This window comes from Uloborus diversus, chromosome 4, assembly GCF_026930045.1.
Source record: "Uloborus diversus isolate 005 chromosome 4, Udiv.v.3.1, whole genome shotgun sequence".
Taxonomy (NCBI): Eukaryota; Metazoa; Arthropoda; class Arachnida; order Araneae; family Uloboridae; genus Uloborus; species Uloborus diversus.
Window position 1 is genome coordinate 86470783 of NC_072734.1, and position 25074 is coordinate 86495856.

Genomic DNA, 25074 nt, shown 5'->3' on the forward strand with positions numbered 1-25074 from the left:
AAGCCACCTTCTGGGGGAGAGGGCTTGATCATAGCCATCTTTACCTGTCGCATCTCCTGTAGAAGAAAGACACAACTCAAAATCGAATACTTGCTCAAGAGAGGCATTTAAAATTTTTAACCAAGATTTTATTAAAAATGTAGTCTTAGTTTTAATTTGGTTTTCCCTAAACTGTATTTTAAGTATTTCTGCCTTAGCTCTGGCTTTAGGGTGGTAACTTACTGCAAAATACCTTAGCTTTGCCATCAATCTTTGAGTTGAACCGTACCATTGCTGCGGTCGCTCATCTATCTGGTTTGCTAATTCTGCATTACCTACCAGTTTGTTTGGCTCCCTTAAGAGATTTTTCGCCTCCAGCTCATGTGATTCCTATTCCGGGCTGATGAGTGCTAAAAAGCACGAAACTGCAGTCCTCGGATGGAATAACTGAGCTGGCGGTGTATTTTAAGTGTGTCTTAAAAAACGTTTCAGATTGTTATAATCTCGCGTAGGTATATGTAAATTTAGTCCTTGAACTATCTTGAAAAATTTATAAATTAACGCAAAAAATGACACCACTTTAGCTCAGGAAGAAGCATTATGTGAAACACATTTAAGTCTAAATTTACTGCATTTTTTATTTCTTTTGAAAATAGCTTTTATCATACGTGCTCTCTGTCGTTGATCGGTGGACAAAGTTTTTTGGTTGTTGACAAAAACAAAAATGATTAATGGTAATTATAGGTATTTCTTTTTTTACCTAAGCAGACATTGATTAGAGGATTCCCCCCCCTTTTTTACTTCCTTTTACAAAAAAGGAAATATTGTATTCATGAAAAAATTTCACTCAAAAATCGACCTTAATTTCCATTTTACTCACCCCCGAATGAATATTGATTTTTTTTTCGACTCGACCAGACGTACCTAAGAACGTATAGACACGCAAAATATCCGTAATAACGATTTCCGAGTTAATTACAACGAATTTTCTCGTGACGTCTGTATGTACGTATGTATGTATGTGCGCATGTGCGTATGTATGTCGCATAACTCAAGAACGGTAAATCCTAGAAAGTTGAAATTTGGTACGTAGACTCCTAATGGGGTCTAGTTGTGCACTTTTTGGTTGCATTCGAGTGTTTCTAAAGGGGTCTTTTGCCCCTTTTTGGGGCGGAAATTATTGTTAATTTCGATGTAAACTCAAGTTGTGTTATAATTTTGCGGACACTTGGCGATATATTGCCAGTCTTTTGGTCGCCAAGTTTTGTCGCCAACTTGGCGACAAATTTAGCGATTTCTTTTTTTCTTTTTTTTTTTTTAATCTGATTTTAATTTAGTCACTGTTGGTGATATTTAGAGAGTAAACTATTGAATCACATTAAAGTTGCCAGTAATGGGGAAATGACATTAAATTGGAGTAAAAGGAAGCCATGTGATGCACACATCAGCTCGTTTTTTCCAAAATAAGAGAGGTTTTCGACGCTTCTCGCGATAATAGTAACCAGCAAAAAAGCTTTTTTTTTTGTCCTGCGCTTGTTTTAGTTTGTATTCCCTTGTTACACTGGAGGTGTGATACGTATAAAATACCATATTGGTTTTTTGGTTTAAGCAGGTTTTTTTTTTTTCAGCGTGGGAAATGGACATTTTTAATAGTTGGAAGCAATTACAATACTGAAAATAAGGGAAAATCGTAATAATGATAATATAATATTAATAATAACTCCATGACGGGCAGATACTTTGAAGGAAAATATGCACTAAAGCGGCAAATTGCCTCTATTAATTCTGTCGAGTGGGCCGACGTGAAGGAAGCCAGGTGTTAAGTTCAAATTGCTCCTAATTTACCCCGAGGGCAATCGTGCGGCACTTGAAGATGGTAAAGGTTTTTTTGACACCATGCCAGCAGCATTCACTTTTGGATGTTTTTTTCTCTTTCTTTGGAAGAAGTCCTAAGAAATATTCCAGTCAAAGAAACATCTGGGGGAAGAAATTATCCGGCCCTTCTCTTATTTTGGTATCGTTCACATTAAGAGCGAAATAATCGTCTCTCAATCGAATTGATACAATTAACTAATGGGGGCCCAGCTCTTGGGGTAGGCTACCTAGGCGGCCGCCTAGGGCGGCAGATTTTAGGGACGGCAAATTTCAAAATTGATTTTTTTTAAATACGAAAACGAATATATATTTTTTTTTTATATGAGTACGAATATCTGTTTTAGCGCCATAAGATTCACTGTTTCAATGATAAAAAAAATATTAATAATAATAATAATTTAGAGTGTTTTCCAGTGCTTGTGTGTGCAAAACATAGTTCGGAATTAAAACTATAAAACCAATTTACTTTTAGAGGCGGTAAAATTGCGCGATTTAAAAATCATTTGAAAAAATATTAATGTATGTTTCAGCGCCATAAGATGCACAACTTTAATGTTAATAAAAATATAATTTAAAGTGTGTAACAGTGCTTGGATATACAAAACCCTGTATAAAATTCAATTAGAAACTCCTTTTAATTGCAAACAATCTACTATTATTTTTATTCAATGGTGGGGGAGGGGGGCAGCACTTGTCAATATCGCCTAGAACTACTAGAGCCGGCCCTGAACTTATGCGAATCGGCTAGAACATTTTTTTTTTTCAAAATTTACGATTTTAATTTTGTGTAAGGAATAATACTAATTAAAGTCATAAATTTTACAAACAGTATTATTTGATGCATTTTTGCATTTTGATTTGAAAAAAGAAAAGAAAATGCATATCTGATACCTAAAAATAATATTAGCTAAAAGGTCCCCCCCCCCCCGTCAAAAATTGATTCGAAAAAACTCTTGATTTGTTTTCCGTCTGCGAAGAAACCAAATTTTCCAAAAATATATTTCGTGTCTACTTCAAATAATTTTAGCAAGATATAAAATAGTAAAATTATAAATATGAAATATTTCTTGCATATTCAACAAAGTAAAGCTTCCGAAATGGGAACATTCCCTTTATAAATATGAATTCAGTAAGCCCTTTTGTTATGCTGCGCTTGTCGGGAGACAACCAAAAAAGCGCAACATGTCCGAAAACGCGATATAACCGAGGTCATAAAAAGTAAAAGTCAATTAGCTTAAAAGCTAATGACATGTGCCTCTACAAAAATATTAGTTTTTTTTCATATTAAGACGTTTTTTTTTATATAAAAACGGAAAAACTATTCATCTTCCGATTTTTCTTTTAAACTAAATCAAGCAATGGAGTTGTTTCCTTCAGTCAAAAGTAGTACCTTTTGTCACTGAAATTGATAGAATAAGCAAAAAAAAAAAAAAAAAAAAACATGGACCCAGAAAATACTTTTATTTTCCCAACAGTTATTTTTTAATTAATTTTTTCAAATGTCCGATTTTAAAAACAAGGCGTGGGCTTGATGACATCACAAATGATGCTCTTTGGCGCATCTTTCTATCACGTTTCCACGTTATGATAATCAAGAAGCGAATTAAAATTGCGCTCTACGCTTGCTATCAACCCTATCGTTGCCAATACACGTGAGTAAAGATGCGAATTAAATATTTTGCTCTATGAATGGCAACACTGAATGGCATTTCATCATTTGTGATGTCATCGGACAGAAGCGTAAACGATGAAAGCGCGCCGATTTAAGTAATTTAAAAAAAAAATTAAACTTAAACAAATTTATCAAAAAATGGTCAGATCCTATGTTTTTAAGCATGTTCTTTCAGAAAAAAAAATACTTTTAAAATTTTGGAAACGACCCCATTTAAACTATTTTTATTGTTTTGTGAAAGAATACGAATCGAAAGCTGCAGCCTAAACTGCAACGAATTAAGTGCGTGGAAAATATGTCAGTTTTGCTCATTGATTCAAAAAAAAAAAAAAAACACTTTTTCTGCGAAATATATATATATTTTCCTGTGATGTTAAATGTATAAAGCAACAATTTTTAAAAGTTTTAAAAATTTTTGGGAGACAAAGGAAAAGCGCGGTATAGCCGAATGAGCGGTATGATGAGGTGCGATGAAAAGAGAGGTCACTGATTTTCTATCATATGTGTGGAGAAAAAAATATACGTAAATCAGAAGAAGTAAAAGTTTTCTCGCGAAAATTCTCCGTGAATCGTAACGAAATTCGAAAATATAACTGAAAAAAAAAGAAAAAAAAAAGATTAATGAATTACTTGCGTTTAATAATTTATAAAATACATTTTGCGCATTGAGGACGCGTATGGCCCAAACAGTCCTTAAAGGATTAATAAAACGGCTGCAGAATCCGACTGGTTTTGGAGTTAAGAAGCCGCAGTTGAGGGCTTTAAATTTCTAACAGTCTGGAGTTTGGTTTTTCCTTTTCGAGTGATAATTTCTGAAATGGTTGCGGAATCAGACTCTAAAATTCTAGGAGTCGGAGTTTGTCATTTTTCTTCCGACTCCGCAATCCTGGTTAAAACGCTGAGTGAGAATTCCAGCTCTAGAGAATATTTCTCAGGCCAGTTACGCGGAGGAACGTGGAATGGGAGAACTTCCCCGAAATCACGACCAGAATTTCACGTCGATCACGAACAATTGCTGTCCACTTTTAAAAAGCACACCACATTCTCTGCAAAAAGAACAAACCCAAATAAAAATAAAACATCGTAATAGGGGATTATTTTGCGGATCGCGCGCCGCTCGTTTAGCAATTCGGATAATTGTGTTGTATACTTTAAAGAGCACGTCGAGCTGACATATTCATTCTCGCCTTGTGACCTTTTCCCGAGTCCACTATATTAGGAGAGCTGACTCATCCGACATTTTTGTCCCAAAAGCAGGCCTGTGAAGTCGGAGTTGGACTGATTTTGGTGTAAACGAGTCGGAGTCGGTCATTTTCCCTCAGGCAAGGGCGCCCTTATAGGGGGGCAAGGGGAGCTCGAGACCCCCTTTGAAATTAGAACTTCCTTGCTTTTGGTATTTTTTTTTCTTTGCAAAAATGTAAAAACGTTTATTCTCCAGCCATTTATGAATAAGTCATTAAAAAGGAAATATTTTAATAACTCTAATGTTTCCTGAAATCAGTTTCCATGGAGAAAATACCCTTCTAACCCATGGGGAAAATATCTGAGCCCCCCCACCCCGCTTACAATTTTGCATATGGGCGCCCTTGCCTCAGAGTCCTCAACTCTGCTCGTGCTGCTGAATCGGAGTTGGAATCGAACTGATTTTGGGGTAAACGAGTCGGAATTTGAAGATACCAAGAGTTGGAGTCGGTTATTTTCCCCCAGTGCCCGCAACTCTGCTAGTGCTGATGAGTCGGAGTTGGAATCGAACTGATTTTGGGGTAAACGAGTCGGAGTCGGGAGTTGAAGATACCGAGAGTCGGAGTCGGTATTTTCCCCCAGAGCCCGCAACTCTGCTCGTGTTGCTGAATCGGAGTTGGAATCGAACTGATTTTGGGGTAAACAAGTCAGAAGCTGAAGATACCAAGAGTTGGAGTCGGTCATTTTCCCCCAGAGCCCGCAACTCTGCTCGTGTTGCTGAATCGGAGTTGGAATCGAACTGATTTTGGGTTAAACGAGTTGGAGTCGGTAGTTGAAGATACCAAGAGTCGGAGTCGGTCATTTTCCCTCAGAGTCCTCAACTCTGCTCGTGCTGCTGAATCGGAGTCGGAATCGAACTGATTTTGGGGTAAACGAGTCGGAGTCGGTCATTTTCCCCCAGAGCCCGCAACTCTGCTAGTGCTGATGAGTCGGAGTTGGAATCGAACTGATTTTGGGGTTAAGTTGTCGGGTCGTAAGTTCTAAAATTATCGGAGTCGGAGCTGGGCACTTTCCTTCCTAATCCGCAGCCCTGCGCAAAAGTATACCCATGTACTAAGAACCCAGCCGTAGGTGGGGTCTGGTCTTTAGGGGCCAGGCCCGTCCCTATGCCGGTCCCAAGCCCGGGTAAATGGGGAGGGTTTTACGATGGTGTAGCATCCACGTATGTAAAACGACCACTCTTTACTTGCGTGTGAGCAGATTTGTATCTGCCCAACGGCTATCGAGTGGGACAGTGAGTAGGCAATGGGCACCACCGGAGTCAGGTCCGTACCTGGGTCCACGGTGTCTAGAGTCGTAAGAGGTTTAGATCTCGTTCCCTTACGGGTAAGGGGGCCCCGGCCGAAAGGTCAGTTCTCTGGAAGCCACAAATGGCATAGCAGAGCGGGGTTCCCTGTTTCGTACCCATGTACTAAGTGTGCTAGTAGTACGTGTTCGAAAACTGTGTTTAAGAAAACCTGGGTCTAAGTTATAGATGCGTTACATAATTGATGCTTGACTATTTCATACTATAAAGGGAGAAGATTTCATTCAATCAGATTTAAAACAAATGATGTGTAAAAATGGTGTTCAGCACAGCAAACACATTTCTCGATAAGTTATTTAATTTAAGAAATCAATTATCTGGCTAGATTTGCTCTAGGTGTCGTTTTACTCAGTTATCACCAGTTATTTTTATAACATATCAACAAGAGACTATAATAACGTGTTTTTAAACAATTGCTTAAAACGGGACTGAATTAGCGATTACATAACTGGATCAAAAATACGATATCGGTATTCGGTATTTTTTAAAACGCGATACCTGGACGCTGTATCAATATCCGTATGAAAAGGTAAAAATTTTTATTATGAGCAAATATCAGGTAAAGAGGAAATGTCATAATTAAAATAAAAATATACGAATTTATAACTTCAGATACAAAATATAAAGTTGAAAATGAACCGAACCAATATTTCAATACAACGAATTAATAAAACGCACAGCATTGTTACAAAAAGGAATAAATAGCAACTCATAAAAATTTTGTTAGTTTTTTATTCACGCGAAACTGATTCACCACATCATACAGTGATGAAAATCTCCGCTGCTATATTATTAACTGATTCTCTATTAGTTTGTGTTTGCCAAATTTAGCCACCAAATGTTTGATTTTGAGTCTTATCAATACAAAAAATACGCATTTAAAATAAAAGTAGATATCGAATAAGTTAAACTAGAAAATCTTCAATTTGAAAATACAGTAAAACCTGTAAAGTTGACTACCTGTCTATGTTGACCGCTTTTGTCAGGAACGGAATTAGTCCTATCTCATATAGTGTAGGAAAACCTCCGTAACTTGACCACCTCTCTATCTTGACCACCTGTCTATCTTAACCACTAATGTACGCCAAATTTGGTTTGGAGTATTGTAAAAACCCTTTGTAAGTTGACCACTTGGTTTATTTTATTAAACATTCTTCAGCAAATTATTTTATTTTATTATTTATTCATTTATTATTATTATTTTTTTTATATATATAACTTTCCAAAAATGTTTTTAATGCTTTGATGACAGACTAGCATTATACTAACTAAACAGCAGCATAAAGCTTATGCTGCTCTTTATTCTCAACTTGTTTTTCATTTGTTGTTCTAAATAAGATAGCTTTTTGTACTCTGTTCAATGAAAATAGGTGTCAGTAGAAAAGTTCAAAGTCTTTTCTTTCAGTTGCAATATGTTGTGGCAACACATGAATTGTGCTAAAAAAAGCAGGCCCGGATCTATACGTTTTGGGCCCCCCTGCAGTAAAATGTGTAGGGCCCCTCCCTAGTCGCCAGCTGTGTCTATTTGTAAAGTGAATAAGTCTTAGTGCTAGTTTTTTTCGATTTCTTCTTCAATTTCTAGGGCCGTTAGCCCCTTTAAGGACGCGGGCCCCTCGCACCGTGGGTACGCAGATCTGGGCCTGCTAATGGGTAAAGTTACATGTTTCTGGCGCAAGGGATTAAGAGATAAAACAATTTAATTTTGCCTTTATGAACTGGGAGAGTCGCGCTTATTGCTCTTTGTACTATAAGTTGTACAAAAAAGGCTTGAAAAAGAAAGTTAGTTGAACTTGAGATTAATAAAAAGTATGAAATATTATATTAAAATTAATTGAAAATGGAGAAAGCCAGAGAAAATTAGCCGGTACATATGGAATTTCTAAAACTACAGTCTAATATAGTTAAAAACAAGGAAAAAATAACAAAATTATTTGAATAGTATTTTTAATTATTGTTTCACTTTCAATAATGTTGAACAAAGAAAGTGAATTGAACAGAAAGAATAAGGATGAATAACTCAAAAAATGAATACATGGTGCAAGAAATGACAAAAAATTTAAAAAAAAAATCATTACCGCCCTTTATAAGTTGACCACCTGTCTAAGTTGACCATCAAAGTACTGCACCGCGAGTGGTCAACTTACACAGGTTTCACTTACTTATTATTTTCCGGAACTACCGAAAATACCGTTCTGCCCTATAAAATACCAGTTTTAAGAAATTACTGAACAGCACGAAATACCGGTAATTGGTACACCGGCATACCGATATTGCAAGCTCAAGTCCAAAGTACTCTTGGAACCAAAATGTCGGATAGGTCGGCCTGTCCTCTGAGGCTGTTCTACCTTTTCCAAACTTCGATATCGGAGGAGGCATATGGTAACAACCCCTTGTATTTAGCCATGTCACGTCATGCGTCTTTATTAACGTCATTATTTCTCGAATGCGATCATGCAGTTAAGTTTCTTTAATAAGGGCGATGTATAAAGCACACCGGAATCTTGAGGTTTTTTGATGTTTTGTATCCTGTTGTGAATGGAGACGTCGTGACTGCTTTGAGTGATAAGGCACGTAAAATGGAGACAATAGTATTACAATTCGCCTTTATTAATAAGTGGAGAATCAGCTTCGATGTGAAATTGGGATTTTGTGATGATTTCAACCAGAGCAGAGCCCTACTAGTAAGATGTTGGGTAGGCCAAATACATTTGGGGAGCCACTGTGGTCAAACCTTACAATTTTAAGAGTTGGCCAAACCAGTTCAGACAGTTGGGGGTCCCCAAAAAGTGAGGGCCCTCGACCACGGCCTTGTTGACCTATTCAGTAATCACAGGCTCTGAAACAGAGGGGGGTTTACAAATGCGCCGACTATAGGCTGAAACTAGTTGCCGCTTATGGGATGAAACTAATTGCTGCTCACAGGCTGAAACAAATTTCAAAAGTAAAAGGAATACTCTGTTTCTAGTTGCCGTCGAAGAAATCTCAGCATTCAAAAAAAGTTGCCACCTATGAAAATTAGTAGCAGTAGGCTATAGCATAGCTAGTCTATTTAGGAATCCACCACTGGATCCACCTAAAATGAATGTATCAGATTCTGCAAGAATGTTTTTAAAAATCTACCTAAATTAGAAACCGTTAAACAGTCGTAGCAGTCGATTTCAAAAATAATATGTATAATTCAAGAACATTACATTACTTCGAACAGTTTAAAATTCATCTGAAATTCGTTGTTTCAGTTGGGGAAAGAAAAATTAAGTCGTCACGCTCAATTTGAATGCACATAAACATTTCCAAAGTTCAAATGTTCCAAAATGAAATGTCTCTTTCGAACTTTTTTTTTTTTGTTTTTGCAAAATTGAATGAAATTTCTTATCGTTCGTCAAAACAAATGTTGTCAAAAAACTTCGGGAATGTTTAATAAAGATAATTCATAAGACATATTTCAGTTAGCACATGCAGCATACTGAAGAAAAAAAATCTTTCTATGTCTATTTTTCACCTGGAAACACGTAATTTGGTTGGTAAACTGCGATGTGTTCCTGATTGTTCTTCAGTAAATACAATCTTGTCATGAAAGTCCTTGAAGTTTTTCATATTTTTAATGTGCAAGAGTAGTCGTAATCTCTATACAGGGAAGAGTGAAAGAGGTCTGACTGCCTTGATCCTGTGTAAGATTTTTTGTATAACAAACAGATGTCGGCTGAAATTTGCAGTGGAATAGACTACAACTTGCTTAAGCAACCACAGATTTCGCCGTTTCTCCAGACGCAACCTAAGAGGACTTTCCTTTAGGAGATGACTCTGCTCAAGCAACAAAAAGGTCTGAACCCATAGATAAGCCTCGACATCGTTTCTAGCAAAGAATGCCAAGACTAAGCAACAAAACAGAGCATCTTTCGGAGGATCGATATTAAAAAAACCCGTCTTCGCTTGAAAAAAAAAAAAACTTACTCCTTGATTGATGCTTCTTTCAATGAAGACGATGGAAACGCAACAGACGGTTGATTGTCCATCGTGTAATGAGGATGTCTAACTCAGAATGATTGATATACTGTTAGAAGCGTGTTGGCAGGGCATATAAAAGGTGTAGAGGAGTGAGGGAGGTGGAGGCATGGATGAATTTTTAAAATGATGTTTTTTTAAGTCTTTCTTCGCTCAAAAACGTTTAAAAAAAGTCATTTCGTGTGAAAAAAGTAGTAGGTTAACATAGAATAGGAAATTGCAAATGAAATAAATAAATTACCTTTGACAGCAAAAAAAAAAAAAATAGATTGAGGAGAAAAGTATTATTTATATCAGTGCTTCTCAACCTTTTTTACTTTGCGGCACACTTAAAAAATTTCTAGATCAACGGGGCACACTGAACTTAATTTCGCAATGGTAATATAGAAATGTTTTTATCATTCACATGTAAAAAGACGGGGGGGGGGGGCTTTTTTCATATGAATAAAACAATTATAACTAACGTAGTGTATTTAAATTTATTTAGATAGTAGAAATATTTTGAATGTATTGAGGCTGATAATGAACAACAAAACTACATATATCAGACTTAACAGAAAATTATGCTTCATATGTTCCAAAGCATTTCTGTCAAACATGTCATTAAAGTGCACAGTGCAGTTAAGCGATTTATCAAATAATGTTTCAAGGAAGAAGCAAGCCAGAAATTAAAACCAAGCGCCCAACTTCCGTTTGACACTAATGAGACACTTGAGCCTACCTTGAGGAGCAAAGACGTTTGATGTTCGGCTCTATGCTGGAAAAAGCTACACGAAGTTCTGATCTAGGCTCTTTAGGGATGATCTCTTGCTGTTTTTTATAAGTATGAGGGCTAAGAAGCTGAGTTTGAAATGATATGTAGTTAAAAATTGTAGCAGCACCTCAATAGCAAAATAAGAGATGGTGGGATACTCATTCTTAACCAGTAACCAAAATTCGTCCAGAGACACTTCTCTCAACCCAAGTTTAAGAGTACGGTCGCTCTTAAGGTCCATAAATTATACTCGCGCCTTCAAAGAAATGTATTTAATTGATGCATCCGCAGATGAAGAGAATGGATCGCGAATCCAGTCATACTGTTATGTGTCAGTATTCTTGAAATAGTGCTTAAACTTGTCCTGAAGTATGACTAAAAGCTCTGCCATCACATTCAGCAGCTTTTCTTCCATGCCAGTTCCTTCAGATACCATGTTGACGGTCCGTTTGAACATGTCCAATGAGCCACGGTCTACTTCTCCCCACAACGAAATTTTTTATTTTAACCCGTTTAGCTTGTCCATACATGTAATTCAAATTCTCTTCTTGTCCTTGCATTTTCCGATTCAATTTGTTAAAGTGTTCAAAAATGTCAGCCATGTACGCTAGTTTTCCCAGTCAATATTTGTCTTGCAACAAACTGGCGTACTCCATTCCGTTTTTTAAAATCAAAAACTGTCGTACCTCGTCCCTCAATTCGAAAATTATTGATAGTACCTTACCACATGAAAGCCAGCGAATCTTTGTATGAAGAAGTAGGGAGTGGTGATTTGCACCCAGTTCAAATATTTTCCCCGTGGTTTAGCTGAATATTTTCCTCATGGAAACTGATTTCTGGACAGATTAGAGTCATTAAAATTTGACATTTTTAATAACTTATTCATTAATAGCTGGAGAAGAAATGTTTTTACATTTTTGCAAAGAAAAAAGTTCTAAAAGCAAGGAAGTTCTAATTTCAAAGTGGGCTTGAGCCCCCCTTGCCCCCCTATATGGGCGCCCTTGAGTATATGGTTTTAATTTCCAGTTTGCTAAGTCTCAGAACCGAACTTTGAGAAACCACGATAAAATGAAATTAGTATCGGAACCGGAAATAAGGAAAACAAAAGTTGAAGCTGTGGCTAAAATTCTGGGCGGGAGGGCACGATCCCTGCCTGAGGGAGGGGGCGATAATCCCGTTTGCGAAAGATTTAGAAAAGATTCTGTATAATTAGTTGATTTCGTCGAAATTAGAATTCGTTTTCAAAAACTGAAAGTAATAGGATCACAAGAAGTTAAAAGAGGTGAGGCGGCAAATCCCGCCTCTCCCCTTCTTGGGTTTGTCTTATTGCACAAGATCGACATGGTGAATTAAGAAGTTACAGAACGATACAAACGCTATTCGGTCGTAACTTTAAAATAAAATGCATCAAGGCTCTTTCTTTTTATATAACTACGAAAATGCCGCGGCACACCGGGTTCCTTGTCACGGCGCACCAGTGTGCCGCGGCACACCGGTTGCGAAGCCCTGATTTATATGTATGTATGTATATATTTTTTTCTCAATATTTCTTTTTAAATATATATTAAGAAAAAAAGTAACATCAATGAAATTATCTCTGTGACTGTCCCACGTACATGGAGACCCCATAACACCTACAGCCTTGAAAATTATAAAATTATTTCGAACCCCCGAGGTTTACACCTCTGAGCGTTTTTTTTTTTTTCTTATTTTTAATTGACTTTTTTTGTAATTTATTTTTTAAGCTAAAATTTTCCATAACCTGCCTTTTAAGGAAATGGAAAAAATTTGCACACCCTTTATTTGATGTTATTCGAAAGAGCTTATCTTTTTTTACAAGATGAAGTGTGTTCCAATTTTCTCAATTAGCTAGAGTAGGAGATATAAGGGTTTCTCTTTTAGCGAAAGTTCTAGGCAAAACTCAATTCAATTCTGGAGATAAAGCGCAAAATATTACAGGAGACCACGAATTTGAAAGCAGATTTTCAAACGTGCAAAACGCTCATGGACTAACGTAGCTAAGTAAATAGACGTTGTATCATTGGTCTACAGTTTTGCAATGTTCTGGATCTCCTTGGCACTTTTAGCTGTGAAATATGGTACAAATTCGTTTGGATCCGGAGGAAAGATAACTCTTTGAAGTGTTTTTTTTTTTTTTTTAAATAAAAATTTTGTTACGAGTATTTTCATAGAGTTCTTTTTCTATTCGGATGGGAGAGATATTTTAATATAGTTCTAATTATAATGTTTTCTTTAATTAAATTGTATTTCCTATGGAAGGGGGATCGAGATTTTCGTTTTGTTCTAATCGTAACACGTATTTTAATCTTGATTCTCCCTAACAGACGATTTAAATCTTCGCAAACCACGCAAGAATGCGCAGCAATCTTTGAGGGGTGATAAGCGTCTTCGAGCGGCGGCGGAGCCCCTGGTACTAATTAAAAATGCAACCGCTGCAAGCTATCATGACCCATTAATAAATATCACAATTATATATACGATAGGATTATTTAATATGGAGTCGAATAATTAATACAGGTTTTGAAGAACTCACTTTCAATAATTTAATAGTTCATTAATAATTCACTATTAATAATTTCTCACAGCCAAAATAATTGTCATTTTCCATTTCAGAAAAGCCCTTCACTGGTAAAAGCACCTGAAAAAATCAGAAGATCTAGGTAAGGAATGCTTTTTATAACTCTTATAATGTTTTTAACACTAAAGTAATATTTTCGTGAGAGACATTTTCTCTCTATAAAGATTATCTTTTTTTATTTTTAATTCGTGAGAGAACTTTTATTATTCGTGAGAATAATAAACGTTCTCTCAATGCCAACAGTCTTCATCAAAAAGCAATTTTATGTGTATGGCAGCTTTTAATTCCATTTTTCTTGATCAAAAGGTGGCTGATCAATACGTATTTCTACACTGTAAATTAAAAAAAAAATCTGCAGTACTACTTAAAAATCTCTAAGAAACTGGACTTAGTAACGATACAGCTTCTTCTTTTTAAGTAGCGTTACTTAAGGTGAAGCTATATGGTAACTAGAAACATTTATAGAAGCCCAGTTTCCAGAAATTTAGTACACTTGCATTCAGTAAAGGTGCACTTTCAAAAAAAAAAAAGGGAAGAAAGAAAACATCTCCTCAAGATAAGGGTACATCAAAGACGGGTTTAAAGAAACGAGCGAGATTAAAATCACCATTATCCAGAACGGAAATGTGACTACTCCATACTGCGTTCACGAGAAAGATAGACAAGACCTAAGAAAACAAATAAATAATAATAATAAATAAATAAAATTTGGTGTTTGGCTTGGAGAAATAAAAAACTGATGCTAAGCAGACGGTGAATGCGAATGCTATGGGTTTACTTTTTTTTTTTTTTTTTAATCACAGAGAAAACCCAAAAAAAAAGCACCCTGTTTGTTTACTTGTTGTTTAGATAGAATTTGCATCGAGTAGAAACTCTTCGTCCAGTGGAAAAATTTGAAATAACGGGCCTGTCCAAGAGGTGAATCTTGAAAGTTCCCCTTCTTAAAAAGAAAGTTTAAGAATGTGAAATTAAATTGAATAATGAAACATAAGGTTGATAATCTGAAATTAAGATTTCCAGAAGCGGTCGATCATTTGATTGCGAGAGACAGAGAAAGAAAACTATCTAGATGTCTGCTGGGTTCGTCTGCGCTGCGCATGAGCTCAGAATTCGAGGTTATCTTTTATTTTTAAAACTACATTTTTCCTTATCAAACGAAGTAATCTGTAAGGTTTATGTTCACCGAAATCACAATGCATTTGGGGTTAAAGTGTTTTTCCCACATTAACGAACTTTTCATTCATTTATACATCAGCAAACAAACAGCAGTTGTCTAGTTGGTTAGTAGATGATGAAAAATATGGAGACAGCGCGCTTAAATCTCTCCAAATTTGTTTGTTTTACAATGTCCATTTGCCACACTGAAAGTTTTATTTCTTTTCCTCTCTCTGTGTCCATTGGCCCTTTTGTAAAGTTGTTTATTTTACAATGTCCTTTCCCTACTGTAAGGTTGTTTCGTTTGTTTACAACGCCCCTTCACCTCACTGTAAAGCTGTTTATTTTACTATGCCCTGTCCCTTGCTGTAAAGTTGATATTATTTTCCAATGCCCCTTTGCCTCACTGTAAAGTTGTTTAATTTACAATGTCTATTTGATCTACTGTAAGTTTGTTTGTTTGACTATGTCTCTTTGTCCAACTATAAAGTTGACAGAGACCAAAATAATTCCTAATAGAAATAACTTTTTTGTCTGGAAAAATAAGAAATTATTTCTGCTCTATTAAGCATTTTTCTGAGTGTTTTTTTATTTATTTATTTTTTTCTTTTTTAAAAATTCCTCATTTACTTAAAACTTAGAAAATAAATTACAGACGAAAAAAAAATAGTATTAGAAAAAATAAATATAAAAAAATCAATATTGCGATGAACACAATTTAATCAACTCGTTAAAGTACTAAAACTTTTAGTTACTATTAATATTTATTTATTTATTTTATTACTATTATTATTTTAAGAAAACGTAAGGGCTTAATTTGCATGGGAGCTCACAGAAGTTCAGCTCCCGCACTTATTTTCAACTTTAAGTAAATTTTTACATTTTTGGGTCATGGACTTTATTTTTTAGAAACCCTCAGTATACGTACAACGTGCTTTACGAACAACCATTTACAATAATTTGAATCCAATAACAAATGAAGAAAACACACAAATAAAAAAGAAAAAAAATTGCTTTGAAACAAAGTGTAGCAATTAACATGTGTTGACGAATTATGTCGATATAAACAAATTGAGTGAGGTTTTTTTTCCCAATGGGGCTGTATAAGAGACCCACCTCGCGGCGTCTAGGCCATAACCAGACCTACAATGCATCAGTCTTTCGTGTGTCAGCATTAAGGCGCTAATGCATGACACCGTAGTTTTTTTTTTTTTTTTTTTTTGACGCCCAGTTTCCACCAGATGGAGGCACCCGGGCTCTCTTTTGATGCGAAATTGCACCGGGAATTTAATTTTGCCGAGGGAATTCTATGCCAAACGAATACCCTAGGGATCTTTTACATGCCGCATAATCATACGACATGGGCGCTGATGATTTTCTGCATCTCGAAATCCCACCGACTACCCTCCTCAAGCATTCCCGAACCCGGGTCCGCAGGCGTAGAAGGCCAGCGCCTAACCATCACGCCACCAACCGGTTTTATATTAAGAAAAATTATGCATTTTGATTAATATTTAAAATTCATTTAAATTATTGTTAAAAGTAAAACTGAGCATCAACTTACAAACATTCACCTTTATACTGAAACTAAAATGGGAATGCGTATGAATAGCCAAATTGAATTTCAGGCGCGTTTCAAGGTTACAAGAATCCCCTTTTCAATGCAGAAACATGTGAGGACCACAAAGAATCGTCTGAACATTTACAAGTTGTTGGATACTTTAATTTCATCAAAAAAGTAAACGTCAATTAGTAATTGATTAATGATAATTTTTATGAATAATATAATAATTTAATTTAATGATACATTCCTGTAAAATGTGTCATAGTGCTTCATTAACTCAGCCTTAACCTAGTATTATGTTCATTATAATGATTTTTTTTTTTTGGGGGGGGGGGGGTATTATTTATTTCCTTCACTTCAAAATTATCACTAATTAATTAATCTAGCAATGGGGAGAGAGGAAAAAGAATACTCTGAAATTGTATTATTTACTTTAAAAGCGTTAGTTTCACGGATAAAACGAGTTTCATGCATATTTATTTCAAAAACCTAGTAAAACTAGTTTATTAAAAATATTCTTTTTTACTTGTGGTATCAAATTTCAATTAAAAATTTATTATTTAATTTATAAACTTTGTTTTGCTATTTAGATGAAAATTCTTCATTTTCACGCGCATGAGCAAAAGTAGTATTTTTCTTTTTTTTTAATTATAAAAGTTATTATTTTTTTGCCATAAAAAAGATTATTTTACTTTGTCTGGTCTGCCATCAGAGAGGAAGGACTTAGTAAAATAACTTTACAGCAGGCAAGGAGACATTGTAAAATAAGTAGATTTACAGTTGGGGAGTTGGCTCCAGGCAGCTTGGAATCTAAAACCTTTTCAAGGAATCGAAATTTTTTTTTTTTTTTTGAAACGTACATGTGCAAAATTAATATTTTTCTTTTCTGTTGTCCTAGGGATTTTTTTTTTTTTTTTACTTTGGAGATTATTATTTTACTGTGCGTTGTCTCTCACCAAGAGGGACTTAGTAAAATAGCTTCACGGCTGACTAAAAGACATTGTAAAATAAACAGATTTACAGTGATGTGTAGACTCCGTTAGAAGCTAAAACTCTTCATTAAATCGGGGGGGGGGGGGGGGCGTTTTGAAGCACGAGTAAAATTAAAAAATTTCTTTTCTTTTTTTCGAAATATCGTTCGCGATAGTCGACTCCCGTTACAACCCGATCCGACTTACGCGAAATGGCTATAACGCGGTTTTTTCCCCAGTAAAGAATTTTAGATCTAACGCGAATTCCTCGCCCGCAGCACGAAAATTTTCGGAAGGGAATTGTGGAGTGTAAGTATCGGCTTTGTTATTTTCTACTAAAAAAATGTTTTCGTGAATGGACCTTCATCTCTTTAGCATCACTGAGAGGGGAAGTTCCAACATCGTACTAGTCTGAACATCACTTATACAAATACTCCTCATTTTCATTCTAAATGTTATTTCATTCTAAATGTGAATGTTGATGAAATGTAATGACACCTAAGAGCGCCGTTTCATCTAAAGTTTGTGTAGATGAAAGAAAATGAGAAAGTTTTTGACTGTTAAAGAAAAGCTAAATGTTATGTGCATGAACAACTATTAAATGCGTTGAAGGTCGCACTACAATTAGGTATGGGTGAATCTTCCATATGTACAATTAAAAGTCAAGAAAAGGAAATCCGTAAAAGTTCACTGAGTAGTATCTCGGAAAAATGCAAAAATTATGAAAATGGAAGCTGCTGTCGTATTGTGAATTCAAGAAACCAGGAAGAGGGGTGTTACCATAGATGGAAACGTTATAAAAAAAAAAAAAAAAAAAATAGTGAGGCAACTGTGTTGTTTATTTTAAAATTATATAAGAACAACGGTTTGATCACGCAGCATAAATCATCATCATCTTCACTTGATTAAGTTACAAATATCATTACTGGATCTATTTTACATTAAGACTATAGTGCGTTTGTTTTTCTTACTACATACACTATGTACACCGTACTGGTTTATTTTATATCTTTTTTTCCCATTGATCATTAATTTTGTGCATCATAGCAGTATTTTGGGTTGAATAAAACGTTTTTTTAAATACAAAGAAAAATTCAGTTTTTTTATGTAAGAAACAGTAATGTATAGTTGAGAAATGATTTTTAACAGTTTTAGGTGGTGTTTACAAGTGTTTAAAATAATTGGATATATTTATAAAAGCTTTTACACACACCCTTCGCCACAACGCGAAATTTCGACTTACGCGAGGGGTTTTGGAAGGCATCCCTCGCGTAAGTCGGGATTTAACTGTAATCTAAAAGTGAAAAAAAAAGCGATTTTCCAGTTTTATTAACATGTGCCAATTACTGGATCACAAGGTGTCATACATTGGGGTATCAGGTGCCAATTACTGGTGATCTTGGTAACTTCTTACACATATATTTTTATAAAAATATCAATTCAAATATTTTTGATTTTAGTGAACTAAATAGATGCACAGATGTGCATTCTTTGATACAAAAATATTTGCAAGTGAATATTTTTTTCTAAGTAATGAAAACAGAGGTAAGTTTAAGGACAAACTTTTAAAGTGCCAATTACTGGGGTCGTTACCCTATTGAGAAGTATGCTAATTAAGAATAAGTTTGATTTTGTATCATCCAGGGCAATTTTCTATCATATGAATGGCAGTTTGATTTTATTTTCCTTTTGTTAATTTTAGGAGCTTAGACAGGCATCCTACATTTGCTATGGATATTACATACGTCACCGAAAGAATCATTGGTAAGTTATTCAGTGTTATATTTTTTCATCATTACCATGAAAAACTTTTGGTATTCTTACCAATGTTTGTTTTTCTAGTTGTTGTTTTCCCAAAGACAGAATCTGATGTCACATATAAAAATAATTTGAAAGAAGTAACGCGCATGCTACGCACAAAACATGGCACAAGCTACATGGTATAGTAATTGTTCTTTTTATTTATTTATTAATTTAATGTTTTGTGTAAAATTCACTGTAAAAAATTGCAATACGATTGAATCAAATTATTGCTAGTTTCAAAATTTGCCACAAAAATTGTAAGAAATCGAAAGTTCCGTGGTAATTTGCTCAGAATACGCATATTCGAGAGTGCTTAGCTGCACTAAATGTTTTTGTCGCTTGTATTACTTCACTTAAAACGGGTGCAGTATTTTCTACATTTTTTATTTTATACATAGATTGTTTTCAAATACTCTGCAATATTCTTTCTGAAGAAATACTTGAATATGGGACAGAAAAATGGCTATTATTTGGGTCTAAAAACGTTGATTATGAAATATAGAAAGAAAAGGCAATCAAGTAATGAGAGAAAAAAGTATTTTTCTTAGATCAGGTGGGGAAAAGAAACCTACCCTACCTAAAGAAACCTGCCCTTTGAGCGGTCAGTCAATAACAAAAGGAGTGCTAAAGCTTTTTAGTTTTGCTATTATTTTATTTTTATTGAAGTGGGCAATGACAGTTACTAAAAAAATGAGGGGCCGCCATCCCACTTCAACGGCACCACTGCATGTATGCTTTTGATTAAGAAATCAAAGTTGAGTGAAGAAATTTTTCAAGCGAGACTCTAATCTGGGAATTAGAAGAAGCTAGAGAAGACAGGATTTATTGAGCCTCATTTCCTGGTCCTAATAACACTTCTGATGGCTAACAGATTTTTCCAATTGGCAGATGGAACATTTATGATTATAAATTATTTTTTGTAATTGTTTAAAAGAAACAATGAGAAAAATAATGAGGTATGATATTTTTTTTTAATATCCCCCCCCCCCTTGACGATGAAGATAATGAAACGTCTTCACAACTGTTTCGGCTAGATTCTTCTGGTGGTAGAAATGTGAAAAGCGGTAGTCTGACCATAAACAAAATTTCCCTTTCAAAAGGTAAAAACGATTGTTATTGAGTAAAAACTAGGGCATATAGTACGTGCTAAAAACATTATTATTGATGTGTAATTGTTTTTAGAAAAATCTGAGAGAACTTTAGGCTTCTGGTTTTGGGGGGCTTAAATGAAGAGATGGGGGATGAAACTCAATAACTCAAAGCGTCTAAACAGCGGACAAACACAAAATTTAGTAGTCTTTTCCTCTTCCGAATTATACAGAAGAATTGTTGTTGCCAATTCATCAAATAAAAACTTTTGAACCTTTTTAAAAAGAATGAAAAACAAAAGAAAAGAAACAAATGCCCATTCATCGAGTGTGTTCGGACTGCATTGTAAAAAAAATCCGGAAACGTTCATGGTATTTCGGAATCCTCTTTCTGTAATTTCCAGAAACGTTTCTAAGTATTTCGGAATTCACTTTCTGTAATTTTCAGAAACGTTTCTGAGTATTTCTGAAACCTTTTCTGTAATTTTCAAAAACGTTTCCGAGTATATTGTGCAGCTGCAGTTCATGAAATTATCAAATACGTTTCTGAATATTTCGGAATTCTCCATGCAGTTTTAAAAAACGTTTCCGAGCATTTCGGAATCCTTTTTCTGCGATTTTTTTTCCAAAATATAAATTTTAACTACAATGTTGCAATATCAGTTTCAATTCTTTCATATCTATTAGCAGTAAATCTTTTAAATAAGCAATTTTGAAATCATTTGTGGTTCAACATTACATAATTCTCAAAATAATGCTGGACTTTCATACATAACATTCTTAAAACAAAATCCTGAGGAAGAATTTAGTCTTAAAAATTAAACATTTTGTTTTTTAAAAATATCTGAAAAGTATTGCAAGAATTGGCTTTTTATTTCATTAAAAATTGAGTTCTTTAAAATGACATCTTATACAGAAATATTTAACCATTCTGAAATTACAACTTTTTTTTTTTTGCATTAGCTGCTCAAATATTTTTTAATGATAAAGTTGACAGATAACGTACCTACCTCCATACAGTTCTTCTTCAAGCATCCATCACGATGTCTTCAAAACCTTTTCAGCATCTTCAGATGAGCAAAAATAATCGAAAAGTACTAACAGGGAAATTGGTGGATTTGATTATGACACCAATTTCCGATGCTGACACTGTTCGACATTTACTTTTCTTTTTTTCTTGACCCAGTCCAGCAAAAATACAAAACCTAACTCAAAATGTACACTGTTTGGGAATGAAAAATCGAATTCTTAAAAAATAATATTTTTATCAGTAGAATAACTCAAATAAAACATTACATATTTAAAACAGATTGACGTTATTATGGAATAATATATCTGATGGGGAGTACTGCATATTAATTGTGTTTTAAATTAAAACAATTTACTTACACATAAAAAATTGCTCATTCATTAGAATAGCAAAGTAGAAGTTTTGTACACAATCATTTTACTTAAGCATATCAATCAGTTCTATTTACTAATACAGTTTTCACACGAAACTTGCAACAATTTTAAAAATTAGTCATTTTTCTGTTAATTGACTCTGCCAGTGTTCAATTTTTTGGGAGTGGTATAAATGTTAAAATTCAACATAAACATTATTCACAAAATAAGACTATCACAGTATAATGCGTTTGAGCAACAAACAATAACTTTAAAATAGTTTTAAAAATTCTAAATCAATTGCCGTTGGAATTCTATCAAATGTATATCAACAAGAAATATACATATGTTTACAAGAAATATATCATATATTTAAATATATGAATATATTCAACAATACTTAAATGTTACCAGCGCAGCAGTGCTCAATTATATAAATGTATCTCCATTGCATCTGGATGTTGTAATCCAAAAGGCTTTGTTTAAACTTGATAACACGGGATCCAAAAATTATTCTCACTGCTGGAACATATAATAAACTAACTAATGGAAAAGTATACCAACTCGGTAAAATCCACATCCCATCACCAAGGCGATCAAAACAAAACGTATCTGCCTGTCCGAAAATAGCACGAACATCTTCCAAGCCCGAAGTACTAAGTCAAAAACACAATTTCTACATATTCTCTTCAGACATGAAACACCCAGCGATCTGTTTTATCTACAGTATCCGAACCGTTACTCTAAATATGCTTTCAATTAGAAAAATGGGAAAGAAAGAATTAGCACTATATATCGAGAAGTCAGTGATGTTTATCAAAGTGGGGTGACAAAGAGGAAAAAACACTCAGAAATTAAGCAACAAAACACAGATTCGCTTTCATGGCGTCAACTAAAATTCAAGTTTCAGTTCTCCTTTGAACATGCACTACGAGAGTTCCCCTTCTTATTTTGAAACTAAAAAAATGTTATGCATATCTTCAGCTTAAATCTAAGATTAATTATCATAATATAAAAAGACTTACCTAAAATTGTCTTACACTTACCGGAGTTAAGCGACCAACTCAAAATTCTTCCCATGGTCACTGCAGTTCTAGTTTCAGTTTCACTTCTCCCTGAGATAGAATCGCAAAGCGGAAGCGCAGCACTCGACTTACTGAATATACAAAAAAGGTTTCTCTTTTGATCAGAAAAGTGCTATAGAAGGCAGGATTTTGTTATACTCAGAAACCTTTCCATTTTAACAAAAAAGGTTTCCGTAATTTTTTACAGTGTGCCGTACATGCTGCACTAAATAATCTGCCGAATAAGTTAGAACTAGTTAACTGTTAAGGACCTATCACTGTTAAGGACTAATGCATCAATAAATACATGCATATAGTATAATATTTTTTATAAACAAGCTTCAATGTTTGGATTTTAAATTTTCCTTTCCGATAAATATTTTCAAGAGTTATGAGCTTTATTATATTTTATTATTTGCCTGAATGCAACTGCATATTAATATAAATACTGATCTTAATTCTTTCAGGTTTTCAATTTGTCAGAAAAGCGTTATGACTTGGCAAAATTCAACAACAGGGTACGTGTACATTATTATAATTAAATTTTATACTAAAAAATCAGTGCTGTATCATAATTTTATCGGAAATGTATACTATTTCTGATTTCGAAATTATTCTCTCCCTAGGTATTAGAATTTGGCTGGCCCCAAAATCTAGCCCCACCTTTGGAAAGGTTGTGTAGTATTTGTAAATCAATTGACTCATGGATATACAGTGATCCACAAAATATAGCCATAATCCATTCTAAGGTTAGTATTAGCTTTTTAAAATGCTTACAATGTACTGAACACTATTACACATTATATGTACTGAAATTGAGAATATTTTTAGGGTGATAAAGGCAGAGCCGGTATTGTGATTGCTGCATATATGCATTATAGCAACATTTGTGCAAGGTAAGTGCATAAAATAGTCAAAGCCTTTATTTAATATTTGAGTAACATATAGAGTAGAAATGTTACCTGATGAATTTTTATTTTTAAAACTTATTTTATTAATTTACTAGCCGCCTGCGGCGACCAGCTGGTTCGCCTTCTTACGTCATTCACCTTTCTATGCAAGCAGCCACCTACGGCGGCTGTTTGGCTAACTTGTCATTCACATTTTTACGCCAAGATTGACGCCTTCGGCGGCTATCTACCTTTACGATCAATCTCTAAATTTTCTTTTACATCTCTATTTATTTTAACCTCCCCGCTCATTTCCTAATAAAAACAAATATCACTCAAAAAACCGCTTTTTTTATTTAAGTAGAACAAAAAAAAAAAAAGTTATCTCCAAAACTCCCCGTAGTGTGCAAAATGTAACAAAGTAAAGTAAGTGACAAATAAAAAAAAATCTCGCTGTTTTTATTGAATTAAATGCGCACAACTATGAAATGTAACGTAATATCGAAACAGCAAAGCGTCCAGCTTGGGGGGGGGGGGAGGGGAGATGGAAAATGAAATAAATGCATTCCCTAAATTAAACAAAAAAAAAAAAAAAAGGAAAGAAAAAAAGCAAGCGCTGCCGGAAAAACACGTGGTCATCACGTCATAAAATGTAGAAGTAAGCTATATAGTGAGAAAAAAAAAGATTAACATTGTTTGCGATTAAGATTCCGTCGTAAATATCGAATCGAAATCCAAGTAGTGACGTCAGAAGCATAGAAGATTGAAGAATGCTTTTTCCGACCGATGCGATGCGTAGAAAGATATGTGTTCAGCATTAAAAAAATTGTAAAAAAAAACTATTGCGTATTTTTAAGAACTTTTTTCTTTTGAAGAGGGCGAAATGTTTTTACTATTACCAACTTAAATTTTAGAAATGAGGCTGTGATACTTCTCGCAGGATATTAGAAAAATGTAAAAGCCAGGAAAAAATGCAAATTGAAGGTTTTTTCAAAAATTCATAAAAAATACAAAAATTGCTCTATCTTCAAAAATTTTTCATTCATCATATTTAAAATTAAATTTCCAACACTATAGTACAAAAATACTTGTGTGGTGCGATTGGTTCGGGGTCTGTGAGGTAAAAAGTACTAAAAAGTGCAAAAAACACATAAAACATTAAATAACTTTTTTTCTAATTAAAATATCAAAAATCGAAGCCTGAGGTGCACTTCTTCGGCAGAAACTGTACCTGTATACCAAATTTCATCTTTCTAGGCCTTACCGTTTTCCCGGAAAGCGCGCCACACACACACACACAAACATCTTATTTTATTATATGTATAGATGTACAGTAGAAACTTGATTATCAGATTGGGGCCGCTGGCGCCTCGGCAATTTCAGTTAGTAGAAACTCTGAAGAAAAAACTTGTCAGGATAGCAAATTTTTAAAATGTATTAATTAAAAAAGCTATGGACTATTTTTAAAAGATGAAAATGAACATATAAAAAGTAAGGTTTTACGGTTGAAAAACTAAAATCGGAAAATAACTGATTGTAAGTTTTAAAAAGTCCACTGATTTTTTTTAGTGTCAAGTTAAATATTAAAATATGCATGAAAAAAAAAATCTAGAACACGTTTTTATTCCAAAATTAGAAATTCATCATTTTATTAAATTTACATTATTTATATAAATAAATAAATAAAACACCTGAAAAACAGAAATAAAACACCTTGTCTTTCCAGG

The 25074-nt window shown here is 34.3% G+C and overlaps 1 protein-coding gene across 1 annotated transcript in view; it reads left to right on the forward strand.

Moving 5' to 3' along the window:
• Window positions 1–13469: 13469 nt before the first annotated feature.
• LOC129219862 (tensin-1-like) overlaps window positions 13470–25074 on the forward strand; it is a 70544-nt gene continuing 58939 nt past the window's right edge. The window contains exons 1-6 of the mRNA XM_054854174.1: window positions 13470–13511; window positions 18822–18883; window positions 18962–19059; window positions 22925–22975; window positions 23084–23206; window positions 23289–23353. Of these exons, the coding sequence (XP_054710149.1) occupies window positions 18850–18883; window positions 18962–19059; window positions 22925–22975; window positions 23084–23206; window positions 23289–23353 (371 nt within the window). The 5' untranslated portion in view covers window positions 13470–13511; window positions 18822–18849. The remainder of the gene's footprint in view (window positions 13512–18821; window positions 18884–18961; window positions 19060–22924; window positions 22976–23083; window positions 23207–23288; window positions 23354–25074) is intronic.